Source organism: Eurytemora carolleeae, unplaced genomic scaffold, assembly GCF_000591075.1.
Source record: "Eurytemora carolleeae unplaced genomic scaffold, Eaff_2.0 scaffold1992, whole genome shotgun sequence".
In the NCBI taxonomy this organism is placed as follows: domain Eukaryota; kingdom Metazoa; phylum Arthropoda; class Copepoda; order Calanoida; family Temoridae; genus Eurytemora; species Eurytemora carolleeae.
Window position 1 is genome coordinate 1 of NW_019397892.1, and position 16540 is coordinate 16540.

At 30.5% G+C, this 16540-nt stretch overlaps 1 protein-coding gene and 1 long non-coding RNA gene across 2 annotated transcripts; both read right to left on the reverse strand.

The window, feature by feature from the left end:
* Positions 1 to 1772: 1772 nt before the first annotated feature.
* On the reverse strand, positions 1773 to 5737 carry LOC111716250 (uncharacterized). Its single transcript, XR_002768441.1, has 3 exons — positions 5698 to 5737; positions 2825 to 2889; positions 1773 to 1957 (listed from the first exon to the last, which is right to left on the reverse strand). It is a non-coding gene; the product is annotated as an uncharacterized LOC111716250 (long non-coding RNA).
* Positions 5738 to 9341: 3604 nt separating this feature from the next.
* LOC111716251 (compound eye opsin BCRH2) lies at positions 9342 to 16216 on the reverse strand. Its single transcript, XM_023491688.1, has 10 exons — positions 16159 to 16216; positions 14799 to 14867; positions 13924 to 13985; positions 13429 to 13554; positions 13187 to 13273; positions 12177 to 12302; positions 11299 to 11374; positions 10706 to 10756; positions 10106 to 10201; positions 9342 to 9471 (listed from the first exon to the last, which is right to left on the reverse strand). The coding sequence occupies exons 1-10, from the start codon at positions 16172 to 16174 to the stop codon at positions 9395 to 9397; spliced, it is 786 nt and encodes a 261-aa protein (XP_023347456.1). The 5' UTR covers positions 16175 to 16216; the 3' UTR covers positions 9342 to 9394.
* Positions 16217 to 16540: the final 324 nt, after the last annotated feature.

The following is a 16540-nucleotide window of genomic DNA, read 5'->3' on the forward strand; positions in this document are numbered from 1 at the left end:
AAATTCACTTATGCTTCTTATGAAAATATTTTGCTTAACTTTAATGATTTCACAACAACGAAAATATTTTAAGCTCCGTCGGAGGAGGACAATGGAATTTGCGGGCTGAAAATTTGGTTTGGCTGTCTCCGACAGGAGATTCCAGTAGAAGACGACATTTTATAGAGGTTTTAAAATTAATGGTTAACAAGAGTATATTTCTAGATTTATGAACATATTTCTAGATTTAAGAATATATTATTAAAGCTTTGCACCATAAGGCTGCACAGATATAGGGATTAAATAATTGAATAATTAAATAAACTAAATTGGTTAGTTCAGGGTATGAGAGTAAATCAGTCACCATCTTTCCTATTGATAAGTTGTTTAAAAGAAATCCTCTGATGGGAGGTTGCGTGAATGTTAAATAGCATGTTTTAAAATGTTCTCCGGTGGGAGGTTGCGTGAATAATTCTTACTCCGTTTCATCTAGCTCCGGCTCCGGTGGGCCGGAGCAAAAAAATATGCTGCTACTATCTTCCAGCATTCTTTATTTAAGTGTTTTTCATTTAAAAATTTTTACTAGGGTTTTCAACCGCAATTCCGCGCAACTGTGCGGAAATACACGCTACTGTTCTCGAATTGCGCGCAATTGAGCGGAATTGCGCGGAATTTTGACACTAAAACAGATGAATCCTGAGATTTTTAATGTAAAAATACGAAATTTACAATCTCTGGCTTTGATATGGAACCAAAAGAATTGAGTTTTTCCACAGACTAAAAAGTTCTTGATCTGAGTTCGTTTCCCTTATGTCCATTTGACAGTCCAAATTTTTATTTTGAATAATCTTTTTGGTTTCTTTATTTTCTCGTGATTTTTAACAATTTTTTTTAGTTTTTTTTTACCGATTTTGATGGTTATTATATCGTTAGAACTGACGAGGGTCAACCCAGACCGAAATATATTTTCAATAAATGTGGAACTAACATCTACTTTTTTACTCTACAGAGGTTTGGTCCATCGCCATCACCGAATTTTAAAAGTTCTTATTCCTGTATCTTTACAATTTTCTGGCGTAAACTTTTGATATTTCAAACTTAGATTCTTTGCTCCAACAGAATTCATAGTTTTTAATATCTAAGGTCTACTTCATCGGTTTGTGAATATTTAGGAATGAAAAAACAGAGTTTGTGGCAAAGACTCAATTCCTTTTAGAAGTGATAAAAGCAATTAGGTTGGTTTTTCTAAAAAATTAATCTTTTTAAACCTCAAGTCTTGACTTGGTCCTTACTGGGGCGTAAAATAGATGCTAAACCCGGATTTACTCAGCTCTGGTGTTCCACTTAATATGATTACTATATCGGCCTTTTTTAGGCCTTTTCAAACAAATCCCCAAGTCTCTTTTTTAGAGGCTTGCATTTGACAATGATCTTTTTCAGATCGAATTTCAAAGACCTCTCCACTATTTTACCCGAGACAAATGGTTTAAAAGCTGAACCATTGTGATTTAAATTACTGGAAAAAAAGGAATTGAGTCTTTGACACAAATTCAGTTTTTGTAAAAAGTCTTTGCAACCTTATGATTTAAACCTTTAATATTTCAAGCTTACATTATTTGATCTAATAGCATTCATAGTTTGAAATATTAAAGGTCTACGACCTTGGGTTGCAACAATATTTCTCAGTAGGTATCACTATACTAAATCAAAGAATTATTTAAAAAGACGATATAGAATTCGTCATTAAATTCCCATGTTTATTGGGACACCCTGTAATATCGATGGTGAAGACCTAGTTGCTATTTTTAAAACCAGAATTTGAGTTAAAAATGGCGAGGTAGAAACATGGCACCGTTATTTTCCAAAAGATATTGAAGTTAAAATTTTAAAAATATTTGAACCTGATGAGCGATTCTGGGTATTCGGTTTTCCCAGTGGGATCTTTTACAGCATTCACAAAATTATCAATCGCCACAACCTAAACATACAGTAAAAAGTTAGGTGTTTAAAAGGAACTTAAAAGTTAACCTTAATTTCAAGTGACCCTTCATGCATACATGGCATACATGCAGTTTCACAAAATTATCTTTTAAAAGCTTTGTCTGATCAAATATGAGTGAGATATCAAAGTTTATAATTTCAAAAAATGATTATTTATAATTTTAAAAATGTCAAGCAAATTAAACAACAAAATCTTCCACAATCTCAATCAGATAAAAGTTACTGTTGTGAATCAAAAATGCTCCCTTTTTAATGTGATATAATTCCTTTTATTTACCTGGTTATAATCCCTTTTATTTACTTGGTTATAATCCCTTTTTTACCTGGTTATAATTCCTTTGTTTTACCTGGTTATAATCCCTTTTATTTACCTGGTTATAATCCCTTTTATTTACCTGGTTATAATCCCTTAAATTTACCTGGTTATAATCCCTTTTATTTACCTGGTATAATCCCTTTAATTTACCTGGTTATAATCCCTTTAATTTACCTGGTTATAATTCCTTTTATTTACCTGGTTATAATCCCTTTTATTTACCTGGTTATAATCCCTTTTATTTACCTGGTTATAATCCCTTTTATTCACCTGGTTGTAATCCCTTTTATTTACCTGGTTATAATCATTTACCTAGTTATAATCCCTTTTATTTACCTGGTTATAATCCCTTTTATTTACCTGGTTATAATCCCTTTTATTTGCCTGGTTATAATCTCTTTTATTTACCTGGTTATAATCCCTTTTATTTGCCTGGTTATAATCTCTTTTATTTACCTGGTTATAATCCCTTTTATTTACCTGGTTATAATCCCTTTTACTTACCTGGTTATAATCCCTTTTATTTACCTGGTATCCACTATTTAAAAGTTCAATCACACAATGAGAACCAACATAACCAGCCCCACCGGTTACTAAAACAAATAAAGATTAAAGGGACTGTAAGCGAAATTTCAATGCCAGATTTACAACGATACCCTTGAAAAGCTTTGTCTGATCAAGTATGAAATAGATATACGAACATGTTTTGGGTTTTTACAATGTTTATTTTTTATTTGTAGATTCTCTGCGAAAAGTGAACTGCGCATTTCTTTCTTGTAAGAAACAGTAGAGGATTTGTAAGAATCAAACTCAGAAAAACATCGTTATCTTCCAAATTTTGATCAGATAAAGGTTCCAAGAGGACCGTTTTTAATTACACTTACTGCAGTCCCTTAACCCAGTTTTGCAATTTTACGACGCATACACTTTCTGATGCAGTTTTAAGAGCCTAATTGTTCAACAACAGGTTCAAATATTTTTAAAATTAACAATTTTTTTTAGTTTTTTTTTACCGATTTTGATGGTTATTATATCGTTAGAACTGACGAGGGTCAACCCAGACCGAAATATATTTTCAATAAATGTGGAACTAACATCTACTTTTTTACTCTACAGAGGTTTGGTCCATCACCATCACTGAATTTTAAATNTACTTATTTTATAATATGATACTTATTTTATAATATGATACTTATTTTATAATATGATACTTATTTTATAATATGATACTTATTTTATAATATGATACTTATTTTATAATATGATACTTATTTTATAATATGATACTTATTTTAAAATATGATAATTATTTTAAAATAGGATACTTATTTTAAAATATGATAATTATTTTAAAGTGGGATACTTATTTTATAATATGATACTTATTTTTAAATATGATACTTATTTTAAAATATGATACTTATTTTAAAATATGATACTTATTTTAAAATATGTTACTTATTTTATAATATGATACTTATTTTAAAATATGATACTTATTTTAAAATATGATACTTATTTTTAAGGGCAAGGTAACGTTACTTTGAAAATGAACGGAAAACTGTTAGAAAATGGAAATAAAACGTTAATTGTCAAATCGTTATAAAATGAAATTAACTATTTGTATACGCACTCCCTTGCAGCAAAATGCTTCTTTAAGTTTAAATAACGTTTTAAAAATGTAAACTATTAAAGTAATGAAGGAAATTATTATCTTTTCTATAATTACAACAATTAAAATATTAAAATGTCGGATAATTATTAACAAAAGATATTTATTTATTTATTTTATTAACTCCTGCTGGGATTTGAAAGGGACTGTATAAGCTACTGTGATTTAAAGTTCTTACTCTCTCAATCAAAAATCGATAAGAATTTTGACAATTACGTCTTAAAAATCAAGTGCTTTATATTGCTAAAATGTACATGTACAGGGCTACAGAAAAGCATTAGAAAGTTAGAGCGGTAAAATCTGAGCCGAAGGCATTGCGACACTTCAAAGTCCACCCTTAAAAATGTATGAGACTGTTTATAAGCAGGCTGAATCTATAATTTCAAGTGACCCTCCATATACAAAGATGGCAATGTCTGATTTACATCAGTACACTTAACTGCTTTGTCTGATCAAGTATGCATTAAATATTTATGTTTATATTTTTAATAACTAATTATCATCAATTGCGGTTTACAGATTTGATTTGTGAATTCCTTCTGCAGGAATTAATCACTTTTAACCGTAGAAAACTACAAGATCTTCCACATTATTGATCAGATATATAAAGGTTTCCAGGGTACCATTGTGAATCTGGCATTGCAATCTTTGCATGAAGGGTCACTTGAAATGATGCTTAATCCCTGTAATGCCACATTTGGTTATTGTAAAATATTAAATTTTATAATAATTATAGATAATTTTGAATCTTTTAATAGATCCCACTTTGGTTATTTGTTTTAGATGAAAAATTGATTTTAAATTACTTTATTTAGTTGTTTTTAGTTTGAGTTTAACAATAGTAACAAACTTTAATTTTCTACCTCAAACTATAATTTGCTAATCGTTATATCTTTGCAACCCGATGTCGTCGGCCTTAGATATTTCATACTATGAATTCTGTTGGATCAAATAATCTAAGCTTAAAACGTCAAAGGTTTACAGCATCAGGTTCTAAGATATAGGGATTAGAAAACTGGAGTTTCTGGCAAAGGCTTGATTCCTTTCTTTGCAGCCTTGGTATTTAATTTAATCTAATTAAGATTTCGTGGTGAGAAAAACGAAAGATCAATGACATGAGGTTTCAAATATATAATGACTAAATAATCAAAGTTTGAGGCGTGTCTTTAGTGCCTTTGTTCGGTTACAACGTTTTCATTTTATAAAATAAATACACTTTTCTTTTTTAAGGTTGATAAATACAGAACAATATTCTGATTGCAGTCTTCAAAGAAAATGATTTTTTTATCTTAATAACTATTTATAACACTGTTATTTTGGTTCGCAGTTTTTGGACAGAAATTTTCTCTTTATAGAAAATCCGGGAACTAAGTAAAACTTTATAGCACACGTGCTATAATAATGTACAGCTAATTCAACATTATAGCATGATGATTACTTTATAGCATGGTGCTAAAATATACAGCTAATTAAACAATTAGCAAGATGATTACTTTATAGCATGGTGCTAAAATATTCAGCTAATTTAACAATTAGCAAGATGATTACTTTATAGCACGTTTATTATGAAATTCACGATGAAGTGAGTAAGAATGAGTACACAATAGTTTCATAAAACCTCTATTCTCCCTCTTTATTTCCTTTTAACTCTAGAAATAAATGCGCTTCTCAAGTAACTAATCACAACAAAATACCTTTCAATATTTTTGTAAAAATAATAATTTCTTACCTAAAATGACTCCTTTAGACATTGTTGAACTCTGAAAATACAAAAATATTATTCCATCATTTCTTTATTTTTAAGAAACTAATTTTTTGTTTTTTAGTTTTAGGAGCCTTCTCTTTCTATAATAGTATAAAATATTGTTTTTTAAAAAAGTTTCCTGGTAATTACTGAATACCTCCCAGAGAAACAGTACAATTTATATTTGAAGAAAGATATGAAGAACAGATGATCAAGTACAATGGGATTGGGGGGCATTGAACCCGAAACTTTAAGCAGAGTATCTTAATGAAACCCAGTATCGTTTTCAAGAATGGAAAGAGAAAACTTTTCATTAAAATCTGTGCAACTGCTGCAAGATACGATAAATCTTTAACATTTCAAACTTAATTTACTAGATCTCAAAGAATTCATAGTTTTAAATATATCAGGGCTACGCCATTGGGTTGCAAAGATATAGGGTAAGAGAATCAGAGTTTGTGGCGAAGAATCAATTCCATGACGTGACGCGTTACGTCGGCTTGATGTTTTTTCTTATTATTTGTACATACTGTTTTCTTATTTGCACAATGGACATACTGTTTTTTTATTTGTACATTCTGTTTTCTTATTTGTACATTTTTTTCTTATTTTTACATACTGTTTTTTTATTTGTACACTCTGTTTTCTTATTTGTACATACTGTTTTCTTATTTGTACATACTGTTTTCTTATTTGTACATTCTGTTTTCTTATTTGTACATTCTGTTTTTTATTTGTACATTCTGTTTTCTTATTTGTACATTCTGTTTTCTTATTTGTACATACTGTTTTCTTTTTGTCCTCTACTAAAAAAAAGTTATTGTAACAACTGTGGCCAATGAAATCTTTTGTATATTTGGTTAAATCTTATTTATAATTTTGGAGAAAAAAAATATTGACACCTGTTATACTTGTTAATTTATCTAAGGTGTTCTTATTTTTAACGACCTTTTTTCATACTTAGTTAGGAACTCAGCGTTTCCCATAGTACATAAAGTTCAAAGTATCTTCAGCCGTTTACCCGCGCTTGGTCGAAATTTCCCGGAAAACTGGATTGTCACTTTTCAAGTCGATCCACTCAACTAAGTTATGATCGGACAAACAAACAGACAAACAGAAATTACAACTTTATATTTGTACTAGCTTGGGCACCCAGCGCTGCCAAGGTTACTAAAAGTTACTCCCGCCCTTTACCCGCACTTGAACGATTTTACCGGAAAACTAAATTTTCGTTAATTACAGACAACCCTCTCAACTTAGAAACCAAGCAATGAACATTCTCGCGGTTCTCCCAAGTTTCCCAATCAATATTTGAGATCTAGGGGTCGGTCGGTCGAGATGTTCCCGAGTTATGATCGAACAAACATACAGACAGACAAACAGAATATATATGGATATCAATTAAATTTATATTAAATAAAAATTTAGTAAATATATATTATTAACGGCATGATTAAATAAAAAAAAAAATTTCTTCGCATTTCTAAGTTGCTTTTCACAGGGCTCTCCAGTAGATGATATAAATTTCAAACATGTTTTCAAATATATATTCCAAAACTTTTCATCTTTAGCGAAAAAAATGCACAAAAGACTAAAAATGCCAAAGAATGTAATAAAATTTATTGATTATCATAAAGACAACGTAGCAGGATTTCTTATCTCTTTTCCTTGGATTTCTTATCTTTTAAGACCTTGTCCTTTATTTTAAAGCTTTGAATAACTGTTTTGGAATTTTTTTCACAATTCAATTTTCCCCTTCTTCGATATTTCAAATAGTGGATCTAATTTTAACAAAAGAAATTGAGTATTTGCTACAAACTCAAAATTTCTAATCTCTATATTATTGCAACCTGATGGTGTAAACTTCAATATTTCAAACTAAGATGATTTAATAATTCTTAGTTTGAAACGACTAAGGTCTGCGACATTGGGTTGCTAAGAAATAGAGATAAAAAGATTTTAAGTTTGTGGCAAACACTCAATTCCTTTGTAGTAATAAAAAGGGTATAAAAGGTTTACTGTTCACGAGAATCTGGTTCATTTGGTTTCACTGCATGTCTTGCTTTGCCTGGTACAATCTTCATGTACTGTACAGCTCGCTCTAGCTGGTTAGATGTCGGCCCGGTACAGCTTGCTCTAGCTGGTTAGATGTCAGCCCGGTTCTTGAAATGAACCGGACTTAACAGACAACAGTGTGCTATTGGTTGCAAAGATATACGGATTATAAAATTTGAGTTTCTGACAAAAACTTATTTCCTTCCATTGATAATTTCAAAAAGCTTCCTGTCAAATGCCCATACAAATTTTTATGATGAAGATAGAATTTTATAATGAAGATAAATTTTTAGAAATCGTCAGCTATAAAAACATTTATTTACTAAGTGATAACCAGAAAACTCTGGAATTGGAAGACGAGTTTTAAATTCAAGATATGACTTTAAATAGTCCAATATGCATGGGATACGGCAATTGTGCAGTGTAAACAGATCCATTTCACTTGAATTGAGATTAATAAGTTACTAGTAAAACTATTTACTGTGTAACAACATCAAATACACACAAATATTGCTAGAAAGTCGTCTTCCCATATTCTGGGTATCCCTGTAAGCTTTCATCTTCTATTTCAATTGTAGACATCTCTTGGTTTACATTGGAAAACAAAAACAAACAAAATTTCGCGGATTTTATAAAAAAAAATGTTGTGGATTTTCAAAATTTTCAAAAAATCTAATTTTTTCAGAGACATATTTTTGAAAATTCGATCATCCATAAACCTTCCCTGGAATCACTCGAGGTCCCACAAAAAATTGGGCCCAATCAGTTCAGCCGTTTTGACGTATATTGGATATACAAATAGACAGAAGACAAACAAACAGACAGACAAGCAAACTACATATAGATGGTTTAAAAATTAAGTTAATGATACTTTGAAAAATATGAGGCTCATTGAAAATTTAAAAAAAATCAACACAAATTTAGGTTTTAAATATCAAGTTTAGAGCACAACGAAAGTTTTTACAAACACACATAAATTAATTATAAGAGCCTTCGCCAAAAACAAAGAATACCGCCCCTTGTATTACCCCCCCCCCCTCTATTCCGGTAAATGATATACACTCTTCCCGAGTAATTTAACAATAATTTATACACTTGTGCAGGAGTATGCAGACAAACTAAACTATATCTTCTGTAGCAGACGGAAAGCTATGAGAGAGCAACACAGCTGTTTTACTTAGAGATAGATAGATAGATAGATAGATAGATAGATAGATAGATAGATAGATAGATAGATAGATAGATAGATAGATAGATAGATAGATAGATAGATAGATAGATAGATAGATAGATAGATAGATAGATAGATAGATAGATAGATAGATACAATAAGAACAACAAATTTTACTTTATTTTATATTTTTGGTGACACATGCAGAACCCGAACTATATAAATATATACGATATTATTTTTACATTTTCTTAAAACTAATTACAGTGATAATTAGAAAACTGTGGAATAGGAAGATGATTTTAAAGCAGTGTATTCGATGTTGCTTTACAAGTAACTTATGAATTCATTTATAGCGTGAAAATGATCTGTTTAAACTCTACAGTTGCTGCTCATTGGACTATTCAAGGCCATAATTTAAGTTAAAAAGTCGTCTTCCTATTTCCAATCTGAAGATTAGAGATGTCCTAGACTGAGCCCATCTGCACAGGTATTATTATCCTTCTCATCTTCATCGTCACCCCCCTTCCTCTCTACAAATACATCAATAGTTATATGTTTAAACACACATTTTTATTTTAAAGATATATATATTTATATATACACATATATATATATATATATATATATATATATATATATATATATATATAATAGATATATATTACTGTTATTGTTAATATGCATAATAATTGTTTAACTATAATAGTTGGTAGGTACGGATTTTTAAACTTCTTTACAAGGAGGTTAGGTACAGGGTGTCCCACAAAACATGACAGTTGGTGAATAGTTTTAAATGTCTTCTTCCATAATTTATACAGTTCCATGGATGCCAAACAGAATAATAAAAAACATCACATGGCTGGCGTATTATACTAAAATTGAATTAAAAGTAAATTATATTTGAGTAAAAGATTGTTTTTATCAAAATAAACTGGAAAATGTCTTAATATCTTTTATAGTATATGGAAGAAGACATTCAATACTTTTTACCGACTGTCATGCTTCGTGGGAAACCCTGTACTTTCCCAAACGGCAAATTCCCAAGGGTATTTTCCCAACTGGCAACTTTTCTAATTTGCAATTTCCCAAACGGCAACTTCCCAAAACTTCGAGTTTTTGACACCAGTCTGTTCTAATCCCACCACACTTAAAAAAAATATTTACTTAAGCAAAGATAAGGTAACTCCTGAGAAATCCCCTCTCTAAACGCTTCGTGTCCAAATGCGTAGATCAGAGGGTTCAGCACAGAGGCAAGTTTAGCTAAATTACAAAATTAAATTTTACTCATTTAATCCTAACAATTGAGTTTGATTTATGTCGTTAGATGAAAAGCTCTAGAGACGACTGTACAGAATTAATACTGTTTGTTTCCATATATTTATGATTCTACAACTAAAAATTAGTTTTTTTGTCCAATCATTAGATAAACCATTAAAAGACATGAGGCAGAAGATTTCAACTTCAACTTTAAGATTATCACAGAATCATTCTTTATAGGTAACTTGGTATATGAAAATATTATTATTTTTACATAACAACTCTTTTGTTTTATATGCTTTGTTATAAATGCAGGGTTACGCATATATTATGATGCTTTAATGACGAAATCTGAAAATTGAATTTGATCTTCTGTCTTCAATAAAGCATTTACAGTTTGTCAAGACAAATGAGGAATACAAATAAAGTTGATCATGAATTTTAGAATAAAAAATAGTGGAGTCGTCTTAAAGAACCATCTGATGTGGTATACAACTGTAATTTTACCGAAGAATGATGGAAGCTGAACCATAATAGGAGTGACGAGCGTGAACTGTCCTGAAAGGAATTTAGTTTAAATATGTAGTTATTTATTAATTAGTAATACATAGAATTTAATTCCGTTTGAGGAATCGTTAATCGTTTGGATTTGTTTTTAAACTTTCAATAAAATTCAACAAAATTGTACTCTGTGTCCAGGCTTTTCAAAAAAAGAAATAAACCATAAGAAAAGACCATTTAAAAAAGAAAATGCTAAGAATAAACAATTTTTTTGTAAACATTGTTATGTGGAACCTTTAAGAAACCTCGAAACGTATCGCACATCATATAGTTCCAGGAACCGTCACAAAGTTTAAACAGTTTAAAAAAGAACAAAAACATTGAAATCTAATTCATACTTGATCGGAAAAAGTTTATAATCAGGGATTGTCGTCTTTGCATAAAGAGTCATTTGAAATTACACGCTCGATCCCTTTAATTGATCTAATTTTTTGATATTAATTGATATGGCACGGCATCTAGCGGCCAAACACTATAGAGTACGGACACATATAAACAAAGTACGTCTTAAAGACACCTTCGGGCTCTGATACTTGTACCTGCTGACGAGAGAAGAACGACCAAAGCATAAGGAGTCCACGACATAAACCATAATCCAGCACTTGTCATTGACACCTTAACAATTTAGATTTTGTAATTGTGTAAAGTAAGAAACTGATGGGTTCAAACTTTGACATATTTGATTTTAATCAATAGTACAATCGTCGTCGTATTTATTAATACAATGAAGACGATTTCGATTTCAATTTTTGATTTCTACCAAATTTCAAACAGTATGGATATTGGATACACATAAACATGGAAACAAAGTCAAACTGTCAATAAGTTGTCTTTATCGTATTAATTTCGTCGCCGACCCCTGTAGTCTAAATTTAAAAAGTTCACGGCATCAGGTTACTATAATATAAGAATTGGAATATGTTTAAGAAGAGCCATTGTTTTCAATTTTCATCAACAAATACTTCTAACTTTTTGCAAAATGATCAAACAGAAAAAAGTCTTTTTATATATACAGGGTGTCCCAATAAACATGGGAATTCAGTAACGAATTCGATATCGTCTTTATAAATAATTCTTTGATTTAGTATAGTGATACCTACTGAGAAAGCTGTAATCTGTAAGAGTTTCGTCTGCTATGCTCACAATTTGTTTGTTTATGTTTTAACTGCATACGTACTTAGTAAAACAAGAAAATTGCAGTATACAAACAGAGTAAACTTGTCCGTTTTCACTGTTCATCTAGCTGGTACATTATAGACACATCTTTACAGCCATTTACCGTTTTCATAAAATAAACTCTAGCAGATATGATAATATCATGGCTTTTGAAATTAGGTATTACAGTGCTAATTCAAAACAAAGACGATATCGAATTCGTCACTGAATTCCCATGTTTTTTGGGACACCCTGTATATACCATGGCAACCCTTGTTTCATCAATATGCTGGTTCCAGGATTTAGGATCTGTTTGTGAGGCAGGACACTGAATTCTAGTCTCCATATCTTCGACATCCTTCTTCTGATGATGGGCAGAGGTGAGAATCTAAATATTTAGATTTTTTAACATATTTTCAACATTTTAGTTAATAACGAAGACAACATTTTATCAATAATGCTTTAATCTCTCAAAAAAAAATTTCAAATTAAAATTTTATAAGTAAACAAATATAAGCTGTTAAGTAACAATTTCTCTTTGTTAAAATGTTTAAATGTTTCTTCTGTTATTATTAATATTAGTAATTATAAATTAATAAACAATGACAGATAGGACACTAGATGTCGTCTTTGCAAGATTTAGGGGTTTTTTGTTCACAATACGCGCATATGCTCTCTCTCTCTGTCTTGTCATTCAACGCAGCATGCATGTTTGCTATCTGTAATTGTTAATGAATCTATTTTAGTCTAATCATTTTTCTCATATTTTGCTGTTTGCTTAATTATCCACATCACGCTTTCCGAATATACGTCAAGTTTTTAGTCTTCGAATTAAGCATTTCCGAAACCTGTCTTAAAAAGTAGAGATGGGCATAAAGTTTTTTGTAAAAAAAGGAAAAATATTGCGAAACGAACGATGGACGAACGAAATGAAAAAGTTATCGTTTTAAAAAAAACAAAAAAAAACGAATAATTTAAAATTGTTCGAACAATCGTTTGTTTCTGAACGAACGCATTTTCTGAAAGTTCTTAAAAGCTATGATTTTTTTCAAACACAATATTTAATAAACAATAATTTTCACTGAGCTAACAATTTCTTTTTAAAAAAACTTACTGAACGATCGTTTTGTAAGAAAATGAACGAAATAGACAGAAAATGAATGATATTTTTTTATTGAAAAATGCGAACGAATTAGACCGTTCACGAACGATAAAGAAACGAAATAAAAGAAAAAACGAACGTACCTTTTAAACAGGAGAGAAATACAGTACCTGTGAGTAGAAATAGAAAACAAAGCACAGAGGAGCAAAGTAGCTGGTACAGAATCCATAAACTACAAAACTTCTACTGTTCATGTCCTAATTCAGAAATTAATTGGTTAATTCATTCATATATTGATTGGTTAAAAGTTGTAAAACTAATTGAAAATATACATGACGTTTCTTTTTATTCAAATTTTTTTTTCTTTCATAAACATTTTTTATTTGTCAAATTATGGAATAAATAAACTTACATTCTTAATGTAATCATAACTACAGGTTAGAAGTAATCCCTCTGCTGCATAGTTCCCCCATCCGAAGAATGGTGGGATCGAGACAAATATCGCGTAGGCCCAGCACAATAGGTTCTTCTTGATAGCCTAAATAGGGTAAATAAAAAAAGAGTATCGGTGTACAAGGGGAAGATAAAGATTTGTAAACCATTTCACACACACAAGATGGCGCATGAAGAGAAAGCACAGAATCCTGTTTTTTCTCAGCTTTCTACAAACTCAGTGACCTATACCACGGAAAATTAATTGAAAAATTTAAAATCCATACGTAGCAGTATGATAAGATTCAAATGGGAGGGGGTTTCAGCTAGCCCACGCATTAAATGGGGGGAAGGGGGGTGAGGACTCTATCTATTTCCTCTAATACAGTCTACAGCAAACTTTAAGTTTTTTCATTGTTCAGTTTTATACCTTTGAACTGACTCTGATTTTTGTATCTCAATAAAAACTACTTACACTTTTAAATGTTAAACTGGAAGAAGTGCATCCTCTGGTAACTATTTTGTATCTTTCATATCCTAAAATAATATTTTTACAGTGCAAAAATTTGCGAGGATTTATATTAAGTATCTCCTGAAATTAAACTCCAATCGAAATGTTTATACTATGCATATCTGAGAAATGTTAACTAATTGTAAGAAGCTGCATGCCGTTTGATAAGATAAAATTTTCAATTTATACATTTACATATTTTTTCGTTTTTATTTATGAATTTACAGTTCGAATTTTGCCCCCCCCTAGGAGCTCCTAGGGGGGGCAAAAAAAAATTTTCGCGCAAACCTTGCCCCCCCCTACATTTATTTCTGTATACGCCCTTGACCTTTGTAATAATCATTTAGTAATTTACGACGTCTTTGTTTTGTCGACTTTGATAACTGTCAATTAATGAAGATTATTTATACTACACTGGCGACATAGTTTTACAAAGCTCTGCCTTTTAACCTTCCACACCACGCGTCGGCAGTCTCTATTCATGGCTTTAAATGTTTCCTGGGATATTACTCACTTTTTGAACATGATACCAAAAACTTTATGCTGATATATCTATGTTTAAAAAAAAGAAGATGTAATTTCTTCCTTGGAGCTAATTTATTTTTGTATTTTTTGTCCTCTTCTTGTAAAAATGATTTTTTTTACCATTAGACTATATTTTTATTTCAGAAGAAAAATTACCCCCAGGGAAAGGCAAACAGGGTTTTTATTTTAAGACTAAACCCAACTCCCAGGAAGTATTTACATTATCTTTAAAGAAAAATTGAAAAAATTGTAATGTGAAGAATATCTGATATTTCCTGCAGTAATATACCTATCGATCATAGCGAAATACATACCTATCATAGCGATGACAAGAAGTGATGTTGTTCCAAATACAGCTCCAGCTGCAGCATACAGCTTACAAGCTAAATAATAGAATAGATGTATCATGTACAGCTGTCTTCGTATTTATCAATACAAGACAACTTGCGATTTCAATTTTTGATTTCTACCAAGCTTTAAAACCGCATGGCTACACATAAACAAGAAAACAAAGAGAAGCTCTCAATTAACAGCTTCTATTTTATTACTTGTAAACTTGTAATTTTAAGGACTAAAAGGGACTGTACAGGAAAAATGAAAGGGGGTATAGAATGAAACCTGAGAGTCTCAGGAGTTGAACGTCAATCTGATGTCCCTGTCTCGAGATATTTACATAAAACTGTGTCAAAATTATACTAAAATGTATAAATGTAAGATATACGTCCATATCACGAGACCAGAACTCCCTCCAATGGTAGTGCAGTATATTGGTCATGTGATACAGACGGAGACAAGTGACAATAATACTGCACTGCCATTGGTTGGAGTTCTGGTGATATGTCCGTACGCATAAATAATATTATCAATTATATCTATTAAACATGAAAAATTATTAAATTCAAATAATGATATGAGCAAACTTGAGTTTCTCAGGCTACTCTGGGATATCGTTGTTTTCAGATTGGTTGCGTATTTGTTGAATATGATCCGTTTAATACTAAAAATCTTACACAAAATCTTACATATATATGTTTCGGTATAATTTTGACACAGTTTTATTTCAATTTCTCGAGACAGGAACATCAGATAAAACTCTTATATGTTTCAATCAACTCCCTGAGATTCTCTGGTTTCAACCTATACCCCCTTTCATTTTTCCTTTACACTCCCTTTAAATAGATTTTGATTTTAACGCCGACTTCTTATATAAATTTTTGTTCTATTATAATTAAAAAGTGTCTGACACCTAATAATGTCCGAAATTCCATGAAATAATTTTTTACCCCATTTATCAGGGATTTTTACAGGATTTAATCTACAGTGAGAACCAGAAAACTGAAGAATAGGAAGACGACATTGTATTTCATGTCATTATTAAGCAAATAGCTTTACTAGTAACTTATTGTTCAATGGTTCTGTTTATTGGACTATTAGTCATAACTTGAGTCTAAAAGTTGTCTTCCTATTCCATTAAGAAAAATATTAGCTGATTTAACCCTGTACCGATTGGGCCATTTTTGTCTAATTTGGGGGGTAGGGTCGGTTTAATGGTTCGGATTGGAGCCTTTTCAAAATGAAATAAACTTGAATGTTTAAAAATGGATGTAAAAATTGATGCCCATAAGTAGTAGTGAAGCGATCTGTAAAAAGTTGACAAAAATTGTTATTAATTACCAAATGCACCATACATCCAGTAGCGCTGAAAGTAGATGTTAATCACCACTGGAACATTCTAAATTATTTCATCATTTATCTATAGAATAAAGCTCTTCGCTCTAATATATATTTATATATAAAATAAAATAAATATGAAAACTGAGAATCTGCTCAGAGCATTGTTTTATAGTTATATATATATATACATATATATATATATATTCATATATATATGTGTGTGTGCTATAGCTAGCCAAACGACTGGACCAAATTGGCTGAAATATTTTTAAATTTTTTTTTAAATTTCAATTTTTTTTTCAAGTGTTTCTAAAATTCACGGGCAACGTCAAGCACTTCAACTAGTTAGTAATATTACTCAAATTTTATTTTATTCTAAAGA

What these genes read in the sequence shown, in the direction of transcription:
- LOC111716251 (XM_023491688.1), bottom strand. An exon ending in TCTTGTCATCGCTATGATAG is followed by an intron (nt 13,986 to 14,798) that starts GTATGTATTTCG and finishes ATATTATTTTAG; the next exon opens with GATATGAAAGATACAAAATA. An exon ending in CGTTCTTCTCTCGTCAGCAG is followed by an intron (nt 10,757 to 11,298) that starts GTACAAGTATCA and finishes AATTCCTTTCAG; the next exon opens with GACAGTTCACGCTCGTCACT.